At 38.6% G+C, this 9,262-nt stretch overlaps 1 protein-coding gene across 1 annotated transcript; it reads right to left on the bottom strand.

Annotated features, from left to right (window-relative positions):
• Nucleotides 1-551: 551 nt before the first annotated feature.
• LOC148903292 (cytosolic sulfotransferase 2-like) lies at nt 552-8,961 on the bottom strand. Its single transcript, XM_088999426.1, has 8 exons — nt 8,834-8,961; nt 6,880-7,024; nt 6,502-6,630; nt 6,278-6,378; nt 6,058-6,184; nt 5,877-5,974; nt 1,512-1,686; nt 552-1,421 (listed from the first exon to the last, which is right to left on the bottom strand). The coding sequence occupies exons 2-8, from the start codon at nt 7,016-7,018 to the stop codon at nt 1,309-1,311; spliced, it is 882 nt and encodes a 293-aa protein (XP_088855552.1). The 5' UTR covers nt 7,019-7,024; nt 8,834-8,961; the 3' UTR covers nt 552-1,308.
• Nucleotides 8,962-9,262: the final 301 nt, after the last annotated feature.

Here is a 9,262-nt window from a genome sequence, read left to right as displayed (position 1 = left end):
ACGGATGACTCATTGATGTCGTAAACTACAGCCGCAGTCACACAGTTCATGCTTACACAAGCTTAACTGTAGGCGATGGACAGTATTTGATGACTTCAATTACATTGTACTTGCTATATATAGGTTTCTATGACTGCGTCATGAAACAATGGCTGGCTTGTCATGAACTCACAAACACAGCACTTTGCTTTTCAGTAAAGTATTTTATTACTCGGGATAGAAGTATCTTTGAATTATATTATATAGAGGCAACAATGTAAATACTTGTTTGTTTTTGTGTTCAATATATTTTTGAAACTTAGTCACATTTGTCACTGTGAAAGACAATCGTAAATGCTTTTATCTGGCTGTGCAGTATTGTTGTTTTTATATCAGGATTGTCTCAGCGGCGCTGAGGATTGAAATATTGATGTGAGTAAATGTATTTACATTTAGAGTCACTTTGAAAATATACTAGAAAACAAATATTTTTTAATAAAAAATATTTTGAGTGTACAGGGTGGATTTTGAAAATGTGCAACTGTTGGGGTGGAACAAAAGAGTTACATAAATCATTGTGTATTTCCTTTATTGGACTGCATGCAGGATTTTCAGACGTTTATTCATATCATAACATAACAGGATGATGTCCTATTTTCTGAACGATGCTTCATTTGTTCAGTGATTTTTGTCAGGTTACCTTGTACTGTGCTCTACATTCCAATGAATTCCAGACCAGAGTAAAAGTACTGCATGTGGTTAGTGTTGCTCCCTCTGCAAAGTGTACGTGCCATAGAAAATAAATAAATGTGCCCGACCCACTATTTCAATGCAGAGATTCAGTATTACAGCTGTTTACTTTCAGATTATCTTTAACGTTTGTTGTTTTGTTTCACCGAATGTCTGGATTCAAATAAAAAAAAAGTGATCATCATTCATGTTTATTGTTTTTGAAGGCCCGTATATGTACAGTAAAGTCTCGTTATATCGATATCGGATATATCGATAGTCCCGGTTATATCGATACTTTTTCTATGCACGCACGGAGAAAATTACATGCAAACAGGGTCGGATATATCGATAGTCCCGGTTATATCGATATTTTTTCGGACTCCCTTAAATATCGATATAACGAGACTTTACTGTATTTACATAAAACACACAGTTGGTTCCGTTTAGCAGTGAACTTATTTCTATAACCCGAACGAATTAACGCCAAAAGGATGACAATGATGACCAGAAGTGAACTCTAGAAAGGCTTGCTAGGGCAGTTTGACTGAACGTCATCCGCCTTCAAGGAAGAACCAGTTTGTTTGATCTGTTCAAGCCTTAAACTTCAGTGCGAAACACCAGTCCAGGGAAAGAAATGTGCTGCTTGTAGTGCTCGTCACACAGCTCATTCTGGGCCACGGTAAAGTGATTCTTCCAGTCTCCAACTTTCCCTTCAAATGGCAGAGAGATCAATTCAGATGCGATTCCACCTCATCAGTTTAGAAAAATGGCAAATCACTCACGGCCATCTTGCTGCATACCTTTTCTCATGAAAGGAGACACCTTCAGATTCATTAAGGGGGCATTGGTAAAGTTGGTCAATTTGTTGTCTTTCATATTGTCAAATTGCACGGCAGTCATGATGCTTTCTTTCTCCTCGGCGGAGGGAGACATGCCGAGGAAGTTGCACAGCTTGTCGATCTCACGTTCCAAGTTCTGCTCACGCAAAAGACTTTCTCAATCAATATCAAAATATTTTCCGTTCAATTAACAACACACAAAAATTATGCAAAGAATAAATACTTTTGGGTTTGGCTTGATCCTGCAATGCTTAAGTAGGGTGTGAGACAGGGAAATTCGAACTTTATAATTATCCTTGTTTGATTCATTCCTGTCGATGTTGCCGAAAATACACTGAACAAAGTCACGCAGTGTTGAATTTAATGCTCTCAAATGACATGAGTGCTGTCAAAAACAAGGTACAGTAAAGTCTCGTTATATCGATATTCAAGGGAGTCCGAAAAAATATCGATATAACCGGGACTATCGATATATCCGATATCGATATAACGAGACTTTACTGTATTTCAAAATCAAGATTGTGTTTGTTTTAAAAGTTCCAAAAAATGAATTTAAGAAAACTTCAAACAGGTTTTTAAAGATCTTATAGCAGTGTTATTTGCACACTTTGTTTACATAAATTAAAATGTCTTGAGTGTATGACATAATGCTGTAATCCTTGTATAAATATGCTGAAAGGAAGCACAGTATGAGAGATAGTTTCCCAATTACCGTTTTTTTTCCAAATATTTGTTCTTAAAATTGGCATTTGGTTTTACTTTTTGGGTTAGGGTTGGTCAATGTTTCTTTTCCTATGTTTTACACTGGTTAATAAATTAATGCACTCCTGATTTTGTCTTCTTTTTTTATAGGAGCAATTTTGCTTATTGGTGAATTCATTCCTGGAGCAAATTTTTGCAGATTAATCACATCAGGGGTTTGCATCCAGCCATTATATCCTTTTCTGACTGAGTTGGTGAAATTGAGGAGGTCTTCGAAGTATTCTGCCCACTGACTCACAGTGTCTCTGTACACAGTGGAAAAGGTGCACTGCTTCACCCTCCGTGGATATCATATAATGGACCAACATTTCCTGGTAGCCTCCCAGATGGAGGCACCAAATTCTTCCCACGCCCGACGAGTTTATGCCTCGGAAACCGCGATGCTGCGTTCCGCTTGGCCAGCCGGTACTCATTAGCTGCCTCTGGAGTCCGACAGACCAGAAGAGTCTCATAGGACTCCTCCTTCAGCTTGACAGCAACCCCAACAACCAGTGTGGGGGTGGACGTCTCGACAGCCCCCAACCATCTTACGGCCACAACTTTGATCGGCCGCCTCAACGACAAAGAAACATGACCTCAACCTCCCCCAGGATTACAATACAATACATAGTAATTTATATCGTGCTTTAAAAACAGCTGAAGCTCTAACTAAGCGCTTAACATGGAGAACTATCATATACAGGAAATAAAGCAGTCACAAAGATAGTAGAAAGCACCAGGCAGTGAAACCAAGATCAAGTTGGAATCATGCTGAGACGAATGGCAAAGAGTACAAGTGACTTTTGAGACAGGTTTTAAAGGACAACCGACGTTGTGTCCATAATTTGTAAATTTGCTTCAAATTACTTCTACTGAGCGTATTTTACAAAGATTCCACCGCATATAGCTATATTTTACGTTTTAAGACTCGCGCTGAATATTCCGGACGTCTTGTTTTTGAGTTGGTGACGAGTCCTCATGTTACGTCACTGAAGGAACGCCCCTGATCGAAAAAAGGACACATTGTAGCAGCCCTTCCATCACGTCAATGCATTTTGCTGTACTTTGTTTGGTCTGAAAACTTTGTGTAGCACCAAAAAGAGGCAGAAGATGGCGACAAACCTCCGTGTAAGCCCGTTTCCACGTGCTGATTAATTCCTTACACGGAGCTTTGTCGCCATCTTCTGCCTCCTTTTGGTGCTACATTTCCCGCCCACAGATACCTCAAAATGGCACGGAATAAATTCTTAAATCGAGTAACAAAGCATATTCTCCAAATCTGAAGCCATTGTTTTGATTCTCGAGCAAGGCAAGACGTCTTGGGGTGACACCACGAACAAGGGGGCGGGACCTTCTGAAACTGGCCACTTCCGGTTACAATTTTTTGCAATTTCAGCACACTTTAAGTCATTTTTATTGGTGTTTTGCATTTGACTAAAAATATCACACTGCGTGTTTTGGGTATTTTAGATGCTATAAAATGTTTTTATGATGTCAGTTAAGAAACAAAAAAGTGATGTCGGTTGTCCTTTAAAGATGGGCAGCGAGGGGGCTTCTTGAATGTTCAGTGGCAGGTCATTCCAGAAAGTGGGACTAGCAACGTAAAAGGCTCCATCAACTCGGAGCCTCCGTTTAGTTTTTGCCACATCTAATAATGTCTGGTCAGCAAACCTGAGGCGTCATGAAGGCGTGTAAGGGTGGATGAGCTCGGAGAGGTAAGGAGCAGTGAGGCCAGTTAAAGATTTGAAGACAATAAGATCTTGAAAAGAACTTTAAAATGTATAGGAAGCCAGTGAAGGGATGCCCGAGTAGGAGTTTTGTCTTCCTTCTCATGACTACCAGTCAAGAGACGAACAGCAGTATCTGGACCAGCTGGAGACGCTTCATGAAGGATTGGCTGACTCCAAAGTAAAGCGCTTAAAGGTGCTCATGCGAAAGGACAGGTTTTATTTTAGCCCGCTGTCTAAAATGAAAGAAGCCGGATTTAACGACAGCACCAATTTGTCAGTCAAGTTGAAAGTCAGTGTCCAGTTTAAGACCCAAGTTTGAGACAATTGACTTCAGATAAGGGGGCCCAAGTCTACAGGATGAGATGTATATGAGAAGTGGGAAAAACTTAACCAGAGATGGGAGTTGAAACTCATTCTGACAAGGGAATCTGACAGACAACTCACAACAGATCCTTACAATCCGTTTGGATCTGCCAGGTCAGACTGGCATCTTCCTCCACCATCAGAGCCAACTCACCACCAGGTGTGGATTAGTTGATAGCTCCGCACCCTTTCTTTACCCGAGTGTCCAAAATATGATTTGCCTTCACCCCAAAAGTGCATCCACCATTTGGATCGGGAAAGATTATGATTTGGTTGCTTGATACGTCACAATTTTGAAGCCTTACTTTATAAATAGTACCTGCTGATATTTTTTAATGTATAATTATTAACACAGCGTGGCCTGGTAGTCGAGTGGTTAGCACATTGTCTTCACGGTGCAGAGGTTGTGAGTTCAAGACCTGGTCTGGCCTCCTTGTGTGGAGTTTGCATGTTTTCGCCAAGCCTGGGTTTCCTCCCACGTTCCAAAAACATACATGGCAGGCTGATTGAACACTCCAAATTGTCCCTACCGAAGAAGGCTGGGATAGGCACCAGCACCCCTTGTGACCATAATGAGGATTAAGCTAAAATTGATGGATAATTATTAGCACGTTTTGTTTTCACTTTGCAGGGACAACCGAAGCCTCTGGACAAGTTGTGTCCATCATTTGTAAAATCCCTTCAAATGACTTCTACTGAGCGTATTTTACAAAGATTCCACGGCATATAGCTATATTTTACGGTTTATGACTCGCGCTAAATATTCAGGAAGTCTTGTTTTTGAGTTGGTGACGATTCCTGATGTCACGCCAGGAACCCCCCTGACCGAGAAAGCGACACACAATGCATTTTGGGGACTTTGTTTGGTCTGAAAACTTCGTGTTGATGGCGAAATTAGAAGGAAAAAACACAGAAATAACGCGATGGTGAATCGTTGTGTGTTGCACCAAGACCACTATTTGATACTAGTTGACACAAATTCCCAGCAGACAAATCAGCCCATTTTCAACGGAGCTTGGGCGCCATCTTGTGCATTTTCTGGGCACTACATTGTAGTCCAGACGCCTCAAAATGAGACGGGAGGACTTCTTCAATCGATTGCAAATATTTATGCTTTCCTCTTCAGAACTATTTGAATCATATTCATAACTGGATGAGTAACAAGAAAGCATCTTCTCCAGATCTGAAGCCATTGTTTTGATTCTCGAGCAAGACAAGACGTCCTAACCTAATGTCACGAACAGAGGGGTGGGACCTTCTGAAACTGAAACTTTCTGAGGTCATTTTGAAGTAGTTTTGGGACACTTTAAGTCATTTTTATTGGTGTTTTGCATTTGACTAAAAATATCAGCCTGCGTGTTTTGGGTATTTGAGATGCCATAAAACGTTTTTCTGATGTCAGTTAGGAAACAAAAAAAATGGTTTCGGTTGTCCTTTAAATATCAAGAGAAACTGAGTGCGTTTGCAAGGAAAGAATCTGCGAACATTTTACCTCAGTCAGATCTTCGTAGAACATGTAGTGCAGATTTGGATACGTTTGCTTCTTCTCCCACCAGCCGCTCACGTGTTTATGCCAAGCTCCATAAGCCACTGGTGCCACAGAAGAACGCTTTCATGACAGAGTGAAAGATGGACGAGCCCGTTTGACAAAATCTCAACAACTTTGACCTCACTTTTCCCATCCATGAATCTTTTCAAAAATCCATCCCAGTCTCCTGGCGCAGGGTGGATGCTGTTCATGCTGCTAAAATGGAAGTGAGACACCGCAACATCCTTTGGGTTACGAGCCACATAGACGACCTGAATGAAAAGAAATCCACAATTGAGTCAACGTGTCTCAGCTTGAAATTCTTCACCTGCCACAATTGTATGCAGACATGGCAAACTTTTTACCTTGCAGTTGTTTTCCCAAAATGTATCTGGTACAAGGTGGACTGGCAGATGAGTTTTGATAAGACGAGGAGTGATTGTGAGCTGGTCTGCTAGGTCTTTTCCTTAATGAATTGGACAAATCAGTCAGTGTCATTCATAGCTAAAAGTACCTAGTAGTGTGTGTGAGGTCATAATGGGAGGTCTATTGTATTTAATCTATCAGTGACAAATATTCTTTTTTTAACCTTTGGGATGACCAGGGATGCAGAGCTCCAGAAATGGCACTCTCATATACAGAGGGAGGGATGTGTCATTCTCTGGCTGTGTCTTTCCAAAATAGAGCCTATCCAGGAGGTAGCAGACCCATGTGGTTCCTGTGGTATACAATACGATACGATACGATACGATGCCATGCGATACGATACATATTGATTGATGTCGCGCTTTAATGGACAACTATCATATACAGAAAATAAAGCAGTCACAAAGATAGTGCCATGGAGTAAAACTAAGATCAGGTTTCAATCATTCTGATGCACAATATGAGCTTTTGCAAAGCAGGACAATTTGTCAGATGGATCAATGAATCTATGAGTATTGCGTATCAATACTTAAAACCTTACCTGACTTGGGATACGTGGCTATGACAATGTCATCTGATTTGGCCTTGAAGGTCTTTACATTTTGCCAGTTGTCAGTGAAGAATTTTGTCATGGAGACTCCGTAAAAGTCAAACAGTTCTGGTCGGGGTGGTGCGTCCATCTGTTTCTGTTTAAATTCAAAAGGAAGACTTTTCCTTATTTACTTCTTATGAGAACAGACGAGAACAGGAATTCCCAACCACGGGGTGGTAAGAAATTAACATGTAACATGTATTGATCAATTTCGATTTTACATTACCATTTTATTTTCATGAAAAATTAATATCTACTCATTTTAAATAATGCCTTTTTTTTGCTTTTGGGGATTATTTTTTTTGGTCATTGTTTATTGAACATATAAATGTGTGCAATAAAATTGACAGAAAGTCAATGTAGGTAAAATGGTTAAAAAAGGTACAGAATCAACACAATTATATGTTCAAAAGGAAAAAGTCTTCATATAAAAATGCTTTACCTTTATATGAGCTATATAGTTTTTTTTGTACAGAGACAACATACATTAACACTCAATCACATTTATGTCGATTTTCTCTTGTATTCTCAAGGATTGTAGCATTACATAACTATATTTAATAAATGTATCATCAAATATATTTTATCAACTAAACATTGATTCTTCAGTCCATTTTTTTAAATTTATCAAATAATTCTGATTGATGAGGTGGTTTGTTTTTCTCTGAATTGACATTGACTTTTACTTAATCGCATATGATTCTGAAAAAAATATAACTCATGAAAATAGTTTTAGAATATTTTTAGAATTGTGGTGATAGTTATCTTGGTCTATAATTTGTAAACAAATGTCTATCTCCACTTTTATGAATTGGAATGACCTTTTCCTTTTTGATGAAAAGATACCAGTTTGGAATGACAAATTGACTTTGTATGTGGAAGGTCACACTATATTTTTTTTTTACCATTTTTATATCAATAGTGAAGCAATCAGTTGACTTTTTATTTGTAAATGTTCCTACAATATTTAATACTTCTATTGTTTACAGCAGTAATGAACATTGTAGAAGATTTTTTTCATGTTTCTGTCTATTTCAAACAAGTTTATTGGATCAGAAATTTGTTTTCCTCGGTTGGTGCAGATATGTATTAAATAGTCGTTACATTATTAGCTATTTCTGCAGTTTTATCCATACTATTATTTTTGTCTGTAATAGAGTACTCTGGACAATCCATTTAATCTTATCTTAGCTATGATAGCAGTGAATTAAAGTGGAAGGCAGAGTACTGAATTTATGACTCAATGCCAGAAGTAACTGTTTGGCCAACTTTTCCAATTTATACAGCAGAATAATATCCAGGTATATTGTGTTCAAATAAACCGGCCAATGTGTGTAAATAAACTGATAAAAGATTTTTAGTATTAGAATATTCCGTCCTGTATATTTTTTGCCACGTGTTTTCAGTTGTTCCGTAACATCTTGCGAGCAACCTGGGATGGTGCCAAAATGTTTACAGCAAGAACTCAGAAGTAATTTCGGCTGTATGGTTCTTGATTTTTCTTCACGACACAATACACTTGGTAAATTTCCAGAAATAACATGAGTGAGCCTAACTTTTAGGATTTGTATCACTACACCTGTTATTGTTATGGTAATCCCTAGCACCTTTCTTTTTAGATGAAAGTATTCATGTTCTAAAAAGGCTTTCAATGATCACAGATACTTGCCATTCATTAACATATCATTAGATGCATTTTTTTTTTGTTATATCACCAAAACAGTACACACCTAAAAATTCCCCTAATTTCTTAGGGAACATAAAGACGTGTAACAAATTGAAATGGCAGCAAAAACTAAACTAAAAGTCACCTGTAATATAGAAACAAATACAAAACAAATGTAATATTTCCCTTTGCACAATTCAGAAGCCACATTAAAGAAGAATGCACAAAGCCACTCACACTGAGCTGTACAGTAGATCCTCAAGAATGTATGTTTAGTATGGGAGTGTTCTTCAAACATGCAGGCAAGCGCATGTTACACTAATTATGTTGCGTCAGTCGCTCTTCTGTGGAAGCATGACGTGCAAACCAGTTCATGGAAAACACTTCATGCAAAATGGTCACGTTTGTACTGAAGATTTTAAAACAACAGACAAACATACGTGTAAGCAAATATGCACACCTCTACAAATGTCAAGCAATCGGCACCATTATAATGAATGACACATGACGTTTGCATGCCTTCAGGATAATTATCAAGTGATGTTTGGGGCTTAGTTCTCGCCAATGATGTTGAACTGGCTTAGTTATGTGCTGTGTTGCCATTGAATGTTTTATTATCTGGCTACTTGTTCGTTCTCGGACACTGTGCGGTGTTTTAACTCAGTC

This window comes from Hippocampus bargibanti, linkage group LG01 (assembly GCF_051943395.1).
Source record: "Hippocampus bargibanti isolate YZ-2025 linkage group LG01, ASM5194339v1, whole genome shotgun sequence".
NCBI lineage: Eukaryota > Metazoa > Chordata > Actinopteri > Syngnathiformes > Syngnathidae > Hippocampus > Hippocampus bargibanti.
This window is presented reverse-complemented; position numbering and strand designations above follow the sequence as displayed.

What these genes read in the sequence shown, in the direction of transcription:
- LOC148903292 (XM_088999426.1), bottom strand. Translation starts at nt 7,018, where the DNA reads ATGGACGCACCACCCCGACCAGAACTGTTTGACTTTTACGGAGTCTCC. An exon ending in TTTGGGAAAACAACTGCAAG is followed by an intron (nt 6,185 to 6,277) that starts GTAAAAAGTTTG and finishes CTTTTCATTCAG; the next exon opens with GTCGTCTATGTGGCTCGTAA. An exon ending in GTCTCCTTTCATGAGAAAAG is followed by an intron (nt 1,422 to 1,511) that starts GTATGCAGCAAG and finishes TGCCATTTGAAG; the next exon opens with GGAAAGTTGGAGACTGGAAG.